The sequence below is a fragment of the Halichoerus grypus genome, chromosome 1 (assembly GCF_964656455.1).
Source record: "Halichoerus grypus chromosome 1, mHalGry1.hap1.1, whole genome shotgun sequence".
NCBI lineage: Eukaryota > Metazoa > Chordata > Mammalia > Carnivora > Phocidae > Halichoerus > Halichoerus grypus.
This window is the reverse complement of record NC_135712.1, coordinates 208,184,816-208,202,582: the sequence shown is the minus strand read 5'-3', so window position 1 is coordinate 208,202,582 and position 17,767 is coordinate 208,184,816. Positions and strand designations below refer to the sequence as shown.

The 17,767-nt window shown below is 47.6% G+C and overlaps 1 protein-coding gene across 6 annotated transcripts; it reads right to left on the bottom strand.

The window, feature by feature from the left end:
• Window positions 1-376: 376 nt before the first annotated feature.
• On the bottom strand, window positions 377-17,552 carry ECSIT (ECSIT signaling integrator). Of its 6 annotated transcripts, none has more exons than XM_078055308.1 (9): window positions 17,455-17,552; window positions 17,107-17,247; window positions 9,830-9,948; window positions 5,668-6,085; window positions 5,164-5,387; window positions 1,876-1,975; window positions 1,611-1,759; window positions 1,310-1,415; window positions 377-712 (listed from the first exon to the last, which is right to left on the bottom strand). In XM_078055308.1, the coding sequence occupies exons 3-9, from the start codon at window positions 9,923-9,925 to the stop codon at window positions 468-470; spliced, it is 1,338 nt and encodes a 445-aa protein (XP_077911434.1). In that variant the 5' UTR covers window positions 9,926-9,948; window positions 17,107-17,247; window positions 17,455-17,552; the 3' UTR covers window positions 377-467. The 6 variants fall into 6 exon arrangements, with proteins under 6 accessions (XP_077911434.1, XP_035944801.1, XP_035944802.1 ...); XM_036088908.2 differs by having other exon boundaries at window positions 17,459-17,544; XM_036088909.2 differs by having other exon boundaries at window positions 17,451-17,532.
• Window positions 17,553-17,767: the final 215 nt, after the last annotated feature.

The following is a 17,767-nucleotide window of genomic DNA, read 5'->3' as shown; positions in this document are numbered from 1 at the left end:
CAAGAGGAGACCGAGAGCAGGAACTGCGCATGCGCGCCACAAGCGCTAGCAACAACCCATTCTTCTCTTACTCCTTTTCTCTGTTAAACTTTCTAACTTCGCAGAGACCGAGGGAGGGGCTGAGTTGAGGCCAGCCGCGGGAAGAAAGACCTAGATGAGCCCGTAGACCCTGGGAGGTAGGGGCTCCTCTCTCCACGCCTCAGCCTGAATGCATCCTGGAGATGACAAGGGAAGGGGACGAGCTGTCAGGTGAAGGCAGAGGGAAAGCCTGGGGTCCAATCTGTCCGTCCCGGATGCTGCAGATCCCTTGAAAAGCCAGGCCACCAAGCATTAAAGGGACAGAAACGCCACACTGCCAGAGAAGAGAGAGGGCAGCCCCAAGACGCAAAACTTTTATTTGCTGTACACTCAAAAGGCATCTCACGCTATCACACCAGTCCACAGCTTGTGCGGGTGATCGCTCAAGCTCAGCTCTGGCCCTGCTGCTGTCGCTGCTGACTGTCCTCCTCTTCTTCCTGGCCCTCTGGTGGGGGCGGCTCCTCCAGCCCTGAGGAGGACGCCAGGAGCTCCCCGGTGGACCCCGCCAGGCGGAAGACCACGGGGATCTGGGCCAGGGCTGGGTTGGTCTCCTGCAAGCCCTGGATCCACTTGGCCAGTGTAGCTTGGTCGTGGGCACCCGCCATGCATATGGCGAAGACAGGGCCTTCCTCCACTGTTGGGGAAACAGGTGCTCAGAGTTTGTGCAGTGGGGACTGGAGGAACACCTCCCATGCCTGCACCCCTTCCAGGCCACAGGTGGGATGTTTCTTGTGCATCCAAGCCTTTGCACAAGATAGCCCATCTACCTAGATTGCTAATCCCATGCTTCACCTGAGTGATGCCTCCTGGGTCTTCAACATTCCACCAGGAAGTCTCCCCACATCCCACCCATGCTAGATGGTGTGCTCCTCCCTTGAGACCTCAAGAATATAACTTAACTTGCCTGTTCCCCCACTGCCCAGAGCTGCTCAAGGGGAGGAGCTTGGCCTGTCCTGGTCACACTCAGTAGCCAGCACAGAGATGTTCCATGACCAAGGGCTGACAGGCCTGGAGCCCCTGGGAGTACGTGTGTGTGTGTGTGTGTGTGTGTGTGTGTACTTGGACATCCCCTGGGAGTGTGTGTGTGTGTGTGTGTGTGTGTGTGTGTACTTGGACATCTACTGGGTCTGCATGTGGGGTAACTGGGCTGGGTCTCAGCCTGGGTGCCACCCTCCCACCCCAGAGGCCTCATTATGTCCGGTGTTTGGAAACCTGCCCATCCCAGTTTTACCTTTATGGATGTCAAACTCATAGTCATCCCAGCTGCTCCTCCCGTAATCCAGGTCCAGCTGCATCGGGTAGTGGAGATTCCATTCCTCTGGAATTTCTTCCACTTCCTACCCCAGGGAGGCGGGTAGAGCAGGGTCAGAGAACCAGAATCTTGCAGCCAGCTACAGCCTACCTCCCGAAACCAGGAGCTATCCCTTCCCCTTCTGCCTGCCCCTCTGAGACCTAACATGAGCCCTCAGGCTGGTGCCAACAACCCCCCAAACACACCCATACCCCCCCACACTCATGCTTTGGGTCCTTACCCTCTCCTCAGGGGGCAGCAAGTCAGCTCTGAGGATGTGATAATAGACACATTTGTCTCGGAGCCACAGGGAAAAGGGGCCCTCGACGAAGATAGGCCGGGCTGGGTTGTGGTGGGCCAAGGCAGCCTGCTGTTCAGGAGTCTGGATTCCTGGTGTGGAGACACACATGCCCAGGGGGCCCTGGCTGATGGACTCTGGCCAAAGGCCCAGGGAGCCCACCCAGCAGGCCTGATGGGAATCCAGCCCCCCCATGCCACAGCCTTACCTACAATGTGGGGCTCGGTGGGATCTGCTGTACCTGTGGAGTCTTTGGAAGAAGGCATCTGCAAGGAGGAGTAGGGGTGGAAGCTTGTGGCCCCCAGCCCCTATAGAAGAGCTGGGGAGAAAAATGGGGGAAGGGGATCCCAGCGAATTCAGGGCTCCTCTTGGTCTCCTACCCATCACTCAAGCCCATCCCTTCCTTACTTCTATCCAATTTGGCACTAGCTGCCGTCATTTAAAATGTGTACACAGAGGGAACCTTAGAGCCTGCCTGTGTTAAAATCTGGGATCTGGGGGCGCCTGGGTGGCTCAGTCGGTTAAGCGTCTGCCTTCGGCTCAGGTCATGATCCCAGGGTCCTGGGATCGAGCCCCGCATCGGGCTCTCTGCTCCGCGGGAAGCCTGCTTCTCCCTCTCCCACTCCCCCTGCTTGTGTTCCCTCTCTCGCTGTGTCTCTCTCTGTCAAATAAATAAATAAAATCTTAAAAAAAAAAAAAATCTGGGATCTGCCACACAGGCTGTGTGACTGTGGTCAAGTCGATGTACCTGCGTGCCTCAGTTTCTCCAGATGCAAAATGGAGATAACACCACTTAATTCAGATGGTTCTAAAATGCCGAGAACAGTGCCTGGCACGTAGTAAATGCTCCGTGCTTGTGAAGTTTTAAAAAGAAAAATAATTTCACGTGCACAGTATACTCCAAGGAGACACAAGAAGCAAATCAGCAAACTCACGACCCTGAGATCAAGACCTGAGCTGAGATCAAGAGTCGTACACTTAACTGACTGAGCCACCCAGGCACCCCAATACTGATTTTTCATTTTAAATTTCACACTATGGATTTCTTTTACATCTGTTTGTATATTTTTCTCTCTCTTTTTCTCACACTAAAAATCTTGGTTCCTATCAATAGTAATACATTTACTCATCCATCAAACTATAGAAATAGTTTTTTTTTTTTTTTTTTTAAGATTTTTTTTTTTTATTTATTTGCGAGAGAGACAGTGAGAGACAGCATGAGAGGGAGGAGGGTCAGAGGGAGAAGCAGACTCCCCGCTGAGCAGGGAGCCCGATGTGGGACTCGATCCCGGGTCTCCAGGATCATGACCCGAGCCGAAGGCAGTCGCTTAACCAACTGAACCACCCAGGCACCCCTAGAAATAGTTTTGATATTACTGCTAACCATACTGCTATGGGATTAAGCTTAGGATTTCCCTACAGGTATGTTTGTTCTTAGAATAGATGCCACTAAGGATGGGCAGTTGGACACCTGACTCGGAAGAACTTTTTCTCTCACTGATTATACTATCAATTTGATACTTAGCCATATCCATTTGTTTGTTTGTTTTCAATTTTAGGGGAGTTACCCCCCCCTTTGAATTAAAAAATACATGTAAACATTTTCATAGTTTAAAAGTCAATCCATATTAAATAGCTGTCTCTCTTCCACTCCTGTTCTCTCTACCCCATCTCCTCCGCCTGCCCAGAGATAATCATTTCTACCCATTTCAGATTCATCTTTGCATTATTTATTTTTGTGAAAATAGGCAAATAGGTACATGCACTTTTATTTCCCCTACTTCTCACACTGAAGGGAGCTTACTGTACCACTGAAAATACTTCAACTTTTCACTTGCCCCCCCTTTTTTTTTAACCAATCTGACTGAAGTGTTAGAATCTACGTAAACAATGCCCTCTTGATGGAGTCTTGAATTGTTCTATTCTAAATCTAAGTAGTGTTGGTGATCATTTTGCCATGTTTTCAACCTTTCTGTACGTACTTTTCATAATGAGGGGAAACAAGAATACATACAAAGGATATATCTGCTTGCAAATGCATAGGATCTCTTTGGAAGGAGACACAGATGTGGTCACCTCTGGGGAAGGAGCCTGGGGACTGAAGGGCCAGGCTAGGAGAGGAGAACTCTTCATTGTGTGTACTTGAGGACTATGTGGCTTCTAATGCTTTACTTTCCAAAATGAAGAAATGAGTTAAAGACTACCGTTCCTCTGCGATGTGCTCCAGGCCAAGTCTCTGTCCTTTCTCACCCGAACACCCCATTACCTACTGTCCTAATCCCTCGGTCCTCTGCCCGCCCGCATTCAGTACCATCCACGTGGCCAACGGAGGGTGCTTTTGAAACAGAAACTCCTTCCAGAAACATGACTCCCACCCCATCCTTCCTCTTCTTAAAACTTCCCGGTGGCTCCCTCCCCACCAACCAGTTCAAACCACACTCTTTAGCTTGGTGCCTCTGTGCCCCTTCTCCCCCAGCCTGACCCCCTGCACTGGCCAGAAGCCCTTTCTGCATCTCCCAGCTGCCCTCTGAACCCCAGCCCATGCTGCTCCCTCTGCCTAGAATGCTCTCCTTACCTGTCTTGTCCCACCTGAGTGCAGCTCACCCTCACCTCCTCCAGGAAGCCCTCCCTTCCTCTTGCCCCTTCTGGGCCCCCACAGCCCCCAGTGCTTCTCCATCTCAGAACCAGCAGCTCTGAGAGAAACTGTTACCGGGGGTCAGCCTCCAGGACCACAGGATCCTCCATGTGGTCTGGCATGAGTGGGCCCCTAGGACACCGGGGCGTGTGTGTGTGTGCATGTGTGGACTGTTTCATTCAGTCATTCAACAAACAACTGCTGAGCTCAGCTTTGTACCAGACCCTGTGCTGAACCTTGGGAGACACAGGGGAAACTGAGTCATGGTAAATGAGCAACCAAGCCAGGCACCCCATGCCTCAGCCAGGGTGGTCAGGAAGGGGATCCTGAGGAAGGGACAGCATAGATGAGATCGGAAGAACATGAACTCCCAGGGAGGAGTGGTCCTGGCAGAGGGAGCAGTAAGCACAAAGGCCTGAGAAGTAAACTGGCATAGAATGCTTGAGAACTGGGGCACTTGGGTGGCTTAGCCGGCTGAGCGTCCAACTCTTGATTTCAGCTCAGGTCATGATCTCGGGGTCCTGGGATCAAGCCCTGCATTGGGCTCTAAGCTCAGCGTGGAGTCTGCTTGAGATTCTCCCTCTCCCTCTACCCCTCCCCCACCCCCTCAAATAAATAAATAAAATCTTAAAAAAAAAAAAAAAAGGAAGGCTCAAGCTCCAGAAAGGAAGACAGATCCCAGAATACAGAGTGTGGGGAGAGGGGCAGGAGGAGAGGTCAGAGGTCAGAGGTCAAGCTGCAGTGAGGAGTGAGGGCCATGGGAATCTAGTGAGGGCTCAGCCTGTCTCAGCACAATCACTCAAGGTGAGGGAGGGGGCCCAGGCTGGGGTTGCAGCTGAGGGTGTGGACAGGGGTGGATACCTGGTAAATGGTGACCGTGGCGCTGAGGTTGGGCTCCATGTGCCGCAGGCCCAACTTGGCCAGGTCCACAGGGTCCTGGGGCAGGTCCCGGGGCACAGGGAAGGGGTTGATATTCTTGAAGCGGGAGAACCACAGCTTCATGCGCACGTACTTGAGCATGGGGTAACTTTTCCGTCCAAATATCTGAATCAGTAGGAACTCAGTCTCCTTGTTGGGCATCACGCCTATGTCGGGCAGAAGGAGGCAGAGCCTCAGGCAGGGGGCCGAAGGGGGAAGGGGAGACAGAGACATGGGAGACAGAGAGGGGCAGGGGAGCCGGGATCAAGAGGGAATCAGGAGGAGGCCCAGATGGAAAGAACCAGAGACAGGAAGAATTGAAGTCAGGGGACTGATGACAGAGAGGGAGAACAGAATTAGAACTGAAAGGAACAGTCCGAGGGAGAGAGGAAAGAGAAGGGAGACAGAGGAGAGATTGAGGTGGGTAGGGGAGCAAGCCGGCCTCACCGTGGCTCTCCATCTGTTCCAGGACGGCGATCCCACACTCCTGCTGCCGTGGGTAGTGGATGAACATGCTCTGGAAGATGCTTCGAGGCCGGAAGACCTCCTTGGGAAAGATATCAAGCAGCAGGTTGTAGACAGCCAGGTCCCTCTCGACACCGTACTCCCGCATCTTGCGCAGGGCCAGGTAGATGAAGTCCACGTGGCCCCGCTTGTGCACGTTGTGCTGCCCGAAGTTCTGCACCGCGCGCACGAAGTTCGCCTTGTCCCGCGCCCCTTCCGGTGCCTGCTGGAACAGCTCCTCATGGAGGGTCAGGGCCTTCGTGGGTCCCTTCCGGGGCTCAGGCCGGGGTGGGACCAGCCACGAGTCAGAGTTATGGGCGGCTGCGCTGCAGTGGAGGCCCCGTGGGACCCAGAGAGGCACCTGGGGACAGAGAACCGTTGCCAGAATCTGGCACCTCCCAGGGCCCCCGGGGGGACTGCCGGGCTGGCTCTTTCCTGGGAAAGGTGCCAGTGGGCATCCCAAAGGGCCCCTGAGGAGGTGTGGTGCTGTGGTGACAAGCCCAAGATCAGGCACCGTTACAAAGTCTGAGAAAACAACAGTGACACCCCCATGGAGGCTGCTTGGCCACATTCACCATGGCAAACACACCCTCTGATGCAGGGATCCTGTATCGGGTTTGTAAATCCAACAGCTATAAACAAAACCTGGGCCAAATGCCGTCTGCATGTCCACTGTAGTGGTGGAAATGGCCGCAACGTGCATCCGCAAAGAAATGGTTAAGCACCTGGCCGTGAACGTGAACAGGGAGCACCTGCATCTCTGAGAGGCACCGAGGAGGGTCTTGTGTGACCCAGAACGAGCTCCCAGGTATATTATGAAACGAAAAAAAGCAACGTGTGCAACGGTGTAGAGTAAGTTCCCAGAGGTGTAAAAAAACCTCACCAACTCCTATATAATAGATCTTCATTATTTGTGGATTCCCTAGTTGCATCTTTGCCTACTTGCTAAAACTGATTTGTAATCCCAAAGTCAATACTCTTAACACTTTCCTGGTCATTCACAGACACATGCAGTGCGGTGAACAACTGGAGTCGTCCAAGTCTGTTCATTCCCAGCTGAGTTCGAACAAGGCGACACTCGGCCTTCTTGTTTCGGCTCGCATGCTGTCAACAAGTGTCCTCTTAGAGATGTTTTTTTAGTGCACGGTTTTCACATCTTCTTGTTGGTGATTTTGCTGTGGAAATGGCCCCCAAGCATAGTGCTGAAGGGCTGTCTAGTGTTCCTCCCTGCAAGAAGGCTCTGCTGCTCCTTACAGAGAAAATAGCATGTGGTAGCGGAGCTTCATTCAGGTGTGCGTTATAGTGCTGGTGGCCGGGAGTTTAGTGTTCACGAACCAACAATATACAGCCAATAAGATGTCTTTAAACAGAAACACACATACAACAAGGTATGTATTGACTGGTTGATGAAAATGTGAGCAGAGGCTCACAGGAACCTACCCCATATTTCCCTGGAAGCGATGGTTTACTATTCACTAACTAATTCAGTGTAGGCGGCCACTTTATAAAACGTAACTACTGGGGATAATGAGAATTGACTGTATGCATATACGTTTTTTGCTCCTGTAAAGTATGTCTGGGAAGAAATGCATTAAGTGGGTAACACCTCTTGCCTCTAGAGAGGGGAGCTAAGTGGTGGCCAAGCAAAAGAGGGACAGACCCTTGTCTGGTGTAGCCCCAGAACTATTTGAATTGCCCACTGTAACTAACAGTATTATCTGTTCAAAAGATACATCTCAACGACTGAGTTTAAAAAAGAAAATGCAGATTTTGGAATCAGAAGGAATCTTGGCTTGACTGTCCTCTGCTAGGTGATGCCCACATCCCACTTTACTGTTCAGGCCTCAGTTTCCCCATCTGTTATGATGGTGTTTCCCTTGGCTCAAGCAGACCTTGTTCCCCAGAGTGGGGAGTGGAGGCTGCTGGGGGCAAACCTGAGGGGCAACTATGGCCAGCTGTCTACTTTTGTCCATAAAGTCATATTCGAATATAGCCAGGCACATTCATGATGTCTAGTCTGGGGCTGTATTTGCATTACATTGGCAGAGGTGAGTAGTTGTAACTGAGACTGTGTGGGTTGCAGAGCCAAAAATATTTAATATCTGACTCTTTACGAAAATGTTTGCTCACCCCTGTATGGATAGTATACTACCAAATTTCTTATTTTAAGTGAAACTGAATGTTTAAATTAGAATGGCTATATACAAGGCATCTTTAAAAATACATGGCGGGGCGCCTGGGTGGCTCAGTCGTTAAGTGTCTGCTTTCGGCTCAGGTCATGATCTCAGGGTCCTGGGATCGAGCCCCGCATCGGGCTCCCTGCTCCACAGGAAGCCTGCTTCTCCCTCTCCCACTCCCCCTGCTTGTGTTCCCTCTCTCACTGTCTCTCTCTGTCAAATAAATAAATAAAATCTTAAATAAATAAATACATAAATACATACATACATACGTATATACATAAATAAATAAATAAATAAATAAATAAAACATGGTGAGGGGCTCCTGGCTGGCTCAGTTGGTAGAGCATGCGACTCTTGATCTCAGGGTCGTGAGTTCAAGCCCCATATTGGGCATGGAGCCTACTTTAAAAAAAAAAAATTATATATACATATATATATATATATATGAGAGACAGAGAGATGTATCTATCTATTTGGCAAATAAGAGCTAATAGTTAAGTTACTGAATATTCTTCCAGGCATTGTTGACCACTTTCTGAGTGTGAAGCTCATTTAATCTTTCCAACTGCCCATTGAGAGAGAGTGTGCTCTTAGTGTACCCATTTTACAGAGGAGGAAACTGAGGCCCAGAGAGGTGAAATGGGATGTCTGGTGTCCCATAGCTGCAAAGTGACAGAGCTGAGATCAGAGTCCCTGCCCTTAGTCCCTCTGCTCTGCTGCCCCAACAGCCATCCCAATGTCCTATTTATGTAAGGTGATCTTAAAAAAAAAAAAAAGTGTCCATTTAAAGTGAAATCGTAGGCAACTAATTCTGCAGGTGGTATGTGCATAGGTCAAAAATCAGAAAGGAAGGGGCGCCTGGGTGGCTCAGTCGGTTAAGCGTCTGCCTTCGGCTCAGGTCATGATCCCAGGGTCCTGGGATCGAGTCCCACATCGGGCTCCTTCCTCAGCGGGGAGCCTGCTTCTCCCTCTCCCTCTGCCTGCCACTCCACCTGCTTGTGCTCTCCCTCTCTCTATCTCTGTCAAATAAATAAAATCTTAAAAAAAAAAAAATCAGAAAGGAAGCTCTAGAATGCCCAAAAGAAGGGGAGACACCACAAAGGAGATAATGTAAACAAAAAGCATAGCACAGGGCCTGGCACAGAGGATGTGCTCAAAAAGGGAAGCACAGGCATACCCCCGAGATATTGAGGGTTCAGTTCCAGACCCCCACAGTAAAGCAAATGTCACAATAAAGTGCGCCAAATGAATTTTTGGCTTCCCAGTGCATAGGAAGGTTAGGTTTACATTATACTGTAGTCTATAAAGTGAAAAAGAACATTATGTCTAAAGAAATGTATGTACCTTAATTAAAAAATACTTTCTTGTTAAAAATGCTAACCAGCATCTGAGCTTTCAGCGGGTCATAATCGCTGCTCACGGACCACCATAACATGCATGATAATAATGAGGAAGTTTGAAATATTGCAAGAATTACCAAAATGTGACACAGAGACAGGAAATGAGCAAACGTTGCTGGGAAATGGCACCACCAGACTTGCTCGACCGAGGGTTGCCACAAACCCTCAACTTGTAAGAACCAAAAAAACCCCGCATTATCTGTGAAGCACAATAAAACAAGGTATGCTGATTATTATTATCATCACTGTTACTGCTGTCTGTGCCCGTTGATTGGCTTAGGCCATCTGGTCACTCTGGGAAGGGACAGAAGTCCAATGTTCTGCCCACATCTTTACAAATGGATGCAGGAGTTACCCACAAGTCACCACCCAAATCTACTTAGCTCCTCTATCCTCGTTTCCAAATTCAACCCCCCTACCCACATGGACCGCAGCGCTTCTTAAAATGAATAAGGCCCATTCAGCTGACCCTCAGAGCAGATAGGCCAGCTGGTGTGAGCGGACAACTGTTCGGCTGATGGTTACCTGAGAGAAGGGGGCTCCTGTGAGGGCGGCCCCGCAGATGCCTCCCCAGCCCCGAGAGAGGCCCCGGGCCAGCAGGATGGCTTGGGCCCAGCTCATGCCGCTGCTCGTCAGACGACCACCTGGCCGAGAAAGAAAAAAAAGACAGCATCAGCCTGGCACCCCACCTGCTAACAGAGATGAGACCCCTCATGGGCAGAGACCATGTTCCAGATGGCATGGCTAACTGACCAGCCCCCCTGGTCTCCTCATCCACAGAATGGACTTAAAATGGGTGTTGCAACCAAGGATCCCTACGTTGTTGGGCTAAACCCCCCACTAACTAGAGGAATTCGCTCCTGCCATGGTCTCCCTCCCTACTGGATCTTTTTTTTTCTTAAGATTTATTTATGGGGCGCCTGGGTGGCTCAGTTGGTTAAGCATCTGCCTTCGGCTCAGGTCATGGTCTCAGGGGCCTGGGATCAAGTCTCCCGTTGGGCTCCCTGCTCAGTGGGGATTCTGCTTCTCCCTCTGCCCCTCCCCCTGTTCTCTCTCTCTCTCTCTCAAATAAAAAATATGAGAGAGTTGCACATGAGAGGGGGAGGGGCAGAGGGAGAGAGAGAATCTTAAGCAGGTTCCATGCCCAGTGAGGAGCCCAACACAGGGCTCAATCTCATGACCCTGAGATCATGACCTGAACCGAAACCGAGTCAGATGCTTAACCAACTGAGCCACCCAGGCACTTCTGGATCTTTTTTTTTTTTTTTTAATCAGTTTTATTCACATATCATATAGTTCACCCTTTTCAAGTGTAAAATTCAATGGTTTTTTAGTATATTCACAGAGTCGTGCAACCATCACTACAATCTTATTTTAGAACATTCTCGTCACCCCAAGAAGAAAACCTATACCCATCAGCAGTCCCTCTCATTTTCCCTCAGGCAATCACTAACCCACTGTCTCTATAATTTGCCTACTCTGGGTAGTTCGTATAAAAGGAGCCATACCACACGTACTCTTGTGGAACTAGCTTCTTTCACTTAGCAGGTGTTTCAGGTTTATCCATATTGTAGCAGTATCAGACTTCATTCATTTTAATTGCCAAAACATTCCATTATACGGATATAACCATGCTTTGTTTATCCATTCATCAATTGATGGACATTTGGCGTTACCACTTTCTATTATGACTAACGCTGCTATGAACACTTATGTGGAAGTTTTGTGTGAACAGGTGCTTACATGCCTCTTAGGTATATACATAGAAGTCAAATTGCTGAGACATATGGTAATTCTATGTCTAACATTTTGAGGAACTGCCAAACTGTTTTTTTTATTGTAAGTAGGCTCCATGCTCAACGTGGAGCTTGAACTCACGACCCCCAGATCAAGAGTCACATGCTCTACCAACTGACACAGCCCAGCACCCCCTGCCAACCTATTTTCTAAAGTGGCCACACCATTTTACATTCTCACCAGCAATATATAAGGGTTCCAATTTCTCCACATACTTGCCAATTCTTGTGGGCTTTTTGATTAGACACACTAGTGAATGTGAAGTGATATCTCATGGTTGGATTTGCACCTCCCTAAAAATTGATGCCGAGTATCTTTTCATGTCCTTATTGGCCATTGTGTATCTTTTTTGGAGAAATGTGTATTTAGATCCTTTGAACATTTAAAAAATTGGGCTACTTATCTTTTTATCACTGAGTTGCAAGGGTTCTTTATATATTCAGGATACTAACCCTTGTGATTTACAAATACTTTCTCCCATTCTTTGGGTCATCTTTTCACTTTCTTGATGTTACTGTTTGCAGCACAAGTCTTATTTTGATGACATCCAATTTATGTTTTTTATAGCTGTAAGGTTGATGTTGTATCTAAAAAACCACGGCCGAGGCCAAGGTCATAAAGATTTATTCCTATGTTGGGGCGCCTGGGTGGCGCAGTTTGTTAGGCATCTGACTCTTGGTTTCAGCTCAGGTCATGATCTCAGGGTTGTGAGACTGAGCCCCTGCACTGGGCTCTACATTCAGCGTGGAGTCTGTTTGGGACTCCTCTCCCTCTCTCTCTCAAATAATATAAATCTTTAAAAAAAAAAAGAGATTTATTCCTATTTTCTTCTAAGAGTTTAATAGCTTTAGCTCTTACATTCAGTCCTATGATCCACCTTGAATTAATTTTTGTGTATGGTGTGAGAAAGGGATTCATTTCAAATGGATATCCAGTTGTCTTGGTACTATCCGTTGAAGAGACCATTCTTTCCCCATTTGGCATTCTTTTTTTTTTTAATTAAGTTTTAAAATTTTAATTTCAGTATAGTTAACATAGTTATATTAGTTTCAGCTGTACAATGAAGTGATTCAACAGTTCTATATATTACTCAGTGCTCATCATGATAAGTATACTCTTTTGTCTTGGCATTCTTCCTGAAAATCAACTGACCATAAATGTAAGAGTTTAATTCTGGGCTCCCAATTCCATTGATCTATATGTTGGGTCTTATGCCAGTATCACACTGTTTTTGTTTTGCTTTGTTTTTAAATATTTTATTTATTTATCTGTCAGAGAGAAAGAACAAGCAGGGGGGAGTGGCAGGCAGAGGGAGAAGCAGACTCCCCTCTGAGCAAGGAGCCTGACGCGGGACTCGATCCCAGGGCCCTGGAATCATGACCTGAGCTGAAGGCAAACGCTTAACTGACTGAGCCACCCAGGCATCCCAGCACCACATTGTTGTGATTATTATTATAGTTTTTTAAATTTTAAAATCAGGAACTATAAGTCCTCCAACTTTGTTCTTTTTTTACAAAATTGTTTTGGCTATTCTGGGTCCCTTGCAATTACATATAAATTTTAGAATCAGCTGTCAATTTCTGCAAAAAGTCAGAGGGATTCTGATAGAGATTGTGTTGAGTCTATAGATCAATTTAGGGAATATTGGTATCTTAATAATATTAAGTCTTCTGATCCATGAACATGGGATACCTCTCCATTTATTTAGGTCATCTTTAATTTCTCTCAACAATGTTTTAGTTTTCAGTGTATGAGTCTTTTACTCATTTTGTCAAATTTATTCATATTTCATTCTTTTTTTTTTAAGATTTATTTTTAAGTAATCTCTACACCCAACACGGGGCTTGAATTCACAACCCCAAAATCAAGAGTCACATGCTCTACCAACTGGGCCAGCCAGGTGCCCCTGTTTATGTTTCCTTCTTTATGGAGCTATTATATGTGGGATTATTTTCTTAATTTCATTTCTGCATTATTCAGGGCCAGGATATAGGAATACAATTTATATTTATATATTTGATCTTATATCCTGCAACCTTGCTGAACTCACTTATTAGTTCCAATAGCTTTTTATTATTCTTTAGGATTTTCTATATACAAGATTACATCACCTGCAAATATAGTTTTACCTCTTTCTCTCCAAACTGGATGTCTTTTATTTATTTTTCTTTCCCAAGTGCCCTTGCTGGAACCACCAGTACAAAGTGGCAAGAGTTGATATCCTTTTTTGTTCTTGATCTTAGGGGAAAAGCATCATTAAGTATGATGTGAGCTGTGGGTTTTTCATAAATGGGCTTTATAAGGTTAAAGAAATTCCCTTCTAGGGGTGCCTGGGTGTCTTAGTTGGTTGAGTGTCCGACTCTTGATTTCGGCTCAAGTTGTGATCTCAGGGTTGTGGGACTGAGCCCCACATCAGGCTCCACCCTCAGCATGGGGTCCGCTTGTCCCTCTCCCTCATGCTCTCTCTCTAGAATAAATAAATAAAAATCTTAAAAAAAAAAAAATTCCTTTCTATATCCAGATGTTGAATGTTTTCTTTTCTTTTCTTTTTTTTTTTTAAAGATTTTATTTATTTATTTGAGAGAGAGAGAATGAGAGAGAGCACATGAGAGGGGGGAGGGTCAGAGGGAGAAGCAGACTCCCTGCAGAGCAGGGAGCCCAATGCGGGACTCGATCCAGGGACTCCAGGATCATGACCTGAGCCGAAGGCAGTCGCTTAACCAACTGAGCCACCCAGGCGCCCTGGATGTTGAATGTTTTCATCAGAAACAGTACTGGGGGGCGCCTGGGTGGCTCAATTGTTAAGCGTCTGCCTTCGGCTCAGGTCATGATCCCAGGGTCCTGGGATCAAGCCCCACATCAGTCTCCCTGCTCTGCGGGAAGCCTGCTTCTCCCTCTCCCACTGCCCCTGCTTGTGTTCCCTCTCTCGCTGTGTCTCTCTCTGTCAAAAAAATAAATAAAATCTTTAAAAAAAAAAAAGAAAAGAAACAGTACTGGATTTTGTTAAGTACTTTTTGTTGCATCTACTGAAACAATCATGTCGTTTTTGTCTTTTATTCTATTAATACAGTATGTAACATTAACTGGTTTTCAGATTTTAAAGTAATTTTGCATTTCTGGGACAAATTCCACTTGGTCATGGTGTATAATCCTTTTTATATGTTGCTAAAATTTGGTTTGCTAGTTATTTTGTTGAGGATTTTTACATCCACATTCATAAGAGATAATGGTCTATAGTTTTGAGTGTGTGTGATTTGATATCAGGGTAATAAATGAGCTGGGAAGTATCTGGATTATTATTACCATTTAAACTTTCTCTAGCATCTCCCATCTTGTCCCAAAGACTCCCTCCAGCATCTGCTCCACATCTCTGCTCCCTTTACAGCAAAGCTTCTCTCAAGAGGTATATACACACTATGCTTCCTCATTCTCTCCAGCTTGGCTGCTGTCCCAACCACTCCACTGACACCATTTGTAAAGGCCCCTTTTGTTACCAAAGCCAATGATTATTTCTCAGGCCTCATTTTGCTCAATTTCTCAGAAGCATGCACCATGGGTGAGGCCCTCCTCCCACTTTCTTGGCATTCTAGATTTTCTTCCTAGAACCCAGGCTATTTCTCAGCCAATCAGCAAGACCCACTTCCTTCTTTAAAGTTTGCAATGTCTGCAAACTTGAATGTGCAGCTAAATCACCCAGGATCTTGTTAAAATGCAGATTTTCGGGGCACCTGGGTGGTGCAGTTGGTTAAGCGTCTGCTTTTGGCTCAGGTCGTGATCCCGGGGTCCTGGGATCAAGCCCTGCGTCGGGCTCCCTGATCAGCGGCGAGTCTGCTTCTCCCTCTCCTCTGCTGTTCCCCCCCTGCTTGTGCTTTCTCTCGCTCTCTCTCCTGCTCTCTGTCAAATAAATAAATAAAATCTTTTTAAAAGAATGCAGATTTTGATCCAGCAAGTCTGGGGTAGAGCTAAAGACCTTGTACATCCAACAAGCTTCCAAATGATACTGATGCTGCTGGTCTGGGGATCATACTTTCAGTAATAAAGCTGCAAAGTATCCCACATTCTGGATGTGTCTGTCTGCTACCCTGAGGTGTCTTTCAACTTGTTCCTCTCCTCTCTGTACTACTGTAGGCAGCACTAATGGTTCTCAAACCTTGTTCATATTAGAATCATCTAGGGAGCTTTTAAAAATCCCCATATCCAGGCCATACCCTGGATATAATAAATCAAAGTATCTAAATCTAGGGCCCAGGCATCAGCATTTTAAAGCACTCCAGCGGCGCCTGGGTGGCTCACTCAGTTAAGCACCTGCCTTTGGCTCAGGGATTGAGCCATGTAGGGCACCCTGCTCAGTAGGGAGTCTGCTTCTCCCTCTCCCTCTGCCCTCCGCCCCCCGCTTATGCTCTCTCTCAAATAAATAATCTTAAAACAAAAAAACAAAAAAACTCCGAGACACTCCAATGACTCTAATATGCAGCGCAAATTAAGACCTTATCTGAATCTTCACTACTCAAAGTGTGTTCCAGGGACCAGCTATATCAACATTATCATTTAGGAGCTCGTTAGAAAAGTAGAATCTCAGCCCTAACCCAGACCTCCTGAATCAGAATCCACATTTTAAGAAGAATCCAGGTTTCTCATACGTGTGTTAAAGTCTCAGAAATGATGATCTATGTGCTGATGGATTCCAAATAGTTACTTTTTTAAAAGATTTTATTTATTTATTTGAAAGAGAGAGTGAGAGAGAGCACAAGCCGGTGGGGGGAGAGGCAGAGGGAGAGGGAGAAGCAGACTCCCCGCTGAGCAGGGAGCCCAATGCGGAGCTTGATCCCAGGCCCCTGGGACCATGACCTGAGCTGAAGGCAGATGCTTAATCGACTGAGCCACCCAGGAGGCCTGAATTCCAAATAGTTACTAACAGTCCTGAGCTCCAGCCTCCATACCTAACTGCCACTTTGGCATATACCTAGCCATCTCAAACTTAATTTGCTCCAGAATGATATCCCTGCTTAAACTTGTTCCTCCAAATCCTAGCCAATCATACCACCATTCCTAGTCATTCAGGCCACAAACCTAGGAGTCATTTCTGAGTCCACTATGTCCCTCATTCACCCATTCAATCCACTGAGTAGTCCTGATAAGTATTTCCAAATCCATCCCAAATACATCCATTTCTCTCCATCTGCAAGCCACCACCCCAATCCATGATTTCTTTAATACCTACCCAGCTTTCCCACCAGTAAATTCTCCCTGCCATGTCCGGAGGGAGCTTTTTAGAATATAAACTAAATTCAGTGTTCTCTGCCTAAAAATCGCTAGTGTTTTATCACACTTAAAATATTCAGACAGGGTCTACCCCTCCAAACTCAACTTTTTTTTTTTTTTTTTTTTTAAGGATTTTATTTATTTATTCGAGAGAGACAGCACAAGCAAGGGGAGGGTAAGGGGCAGAAGGAGAAGCAGCCTCCCCAGGAGCATGAAGCCCTACTGCGGGCTCCATCCCAGGACCCCCTGGTCGTGACCTGAGCCAAAGGCAGACCCTTAACGGACTGAGCCACCCAGGCGCCCTTAGCTACACTGTTTCCTAAACAAGCTAAGTTTATTCTAGTCTCAGAGCCTTTGCACTTGCTTTTCCCTCTGTTTGGAAATTTCTTCCCCCAGATCAGTCCATAGCTGTCTCTGGTCATTCAGGTCTATATTCAAATGAGAGGCTTTCCCTGACCATAGCCCCACTCCCAATCTAAAGCCCCATCACCGTGATGAATGCATCGTTAGCAATTAACATCTGAAATCACCTGTTCCCTCTATTTCTGACTTGTTTAATGTCTGGCTCCCCCAGAAGATCGGAGGCTTTGTCTGTCTTCCTCATTGCCGTGTTTCCAGCACTTGGGACAGTGCCTGGAATATGGTAGGTACCTAACAAGTATCAGCTGAATGCGGAGAAGAGCTAAATTTCTACAAAACGTCTATGATCTATAAGTCTGAACCCCATGGCGGGGTGTACCTACAGCAGCTCTGAGGCTGGCTGTCAGGATTCTGGGTTTCTTGGAAGAAACGGACCGACGCGGGTTCGAATTCCGGCCTAGAGGCCAACTTGCGGCGTGACTTCGGGAGAGGGCCTTAACCTCTCTGAGCCTCAGCTGTCTCATCTGCAAAATAGGAGATTAGGGACGTGGGGAGGGGAGTACACGGAGAGCGGCCTTTCCCAGCACGTCCCCGCCCCGCATTTCAAAAGGTCACGGTGCCCTAGCCCTGCAGCTAGGTCGCTCTGGGCCGCCCTCCCGCCCTGCCGGCCCAGAACCGGCCGCCCAGGACCCAGCAGTTCGAGCTCGCCTCCCCAATCGCGACCTACGTACTCACGCGGCAAGCCGCGGACTCCGGGCCGGGTCGGTCTCATCTCTGGGCGCCGCCATTTTACCCAGATTGCTTCCAGGTCACGGGCCACCAGGGAGACAGCAAATCGAGAACGCCGGTTTAGGGAGGTCCCGCCCCAAGTGGAGCAGCACCAATAGGAAGGCAGAAAGACCTTGGTCCCGCCTCATACCGAGCCAGGTCCCACCTCTATTAAGGCCGAGAAAAGAGTGACTGGACCGATCCGGGCTGGGAGGCTGGACTTGAGGGGCGGGGCTTGTGACTCCACCTGGAGGCTCCAGTTTTTCCACCTGAAAT

Coding starts and splice junctions, on each gene's coding strand:
- ECSIT (XM_078055299.1), bottom strand. CDS start 17,495: ATGAGACCGACCCGGCCCGGAGTCCGCGGCTTGCCGC. Junction 5,388..5,667: donor GGAACAGATGGAGAGCCACG/GTGAGGCCGGCT, acceptor TGCCCGACATAG/GCGTGATGCCCAACAAGGAG. Junction 713..1,309: donor TGAGTTTGACATCCATAAAG/GTAAAACTGGGA, acceptor TTTCCCCAACAG/TGGAGGAAGGCCCTGTCTTC.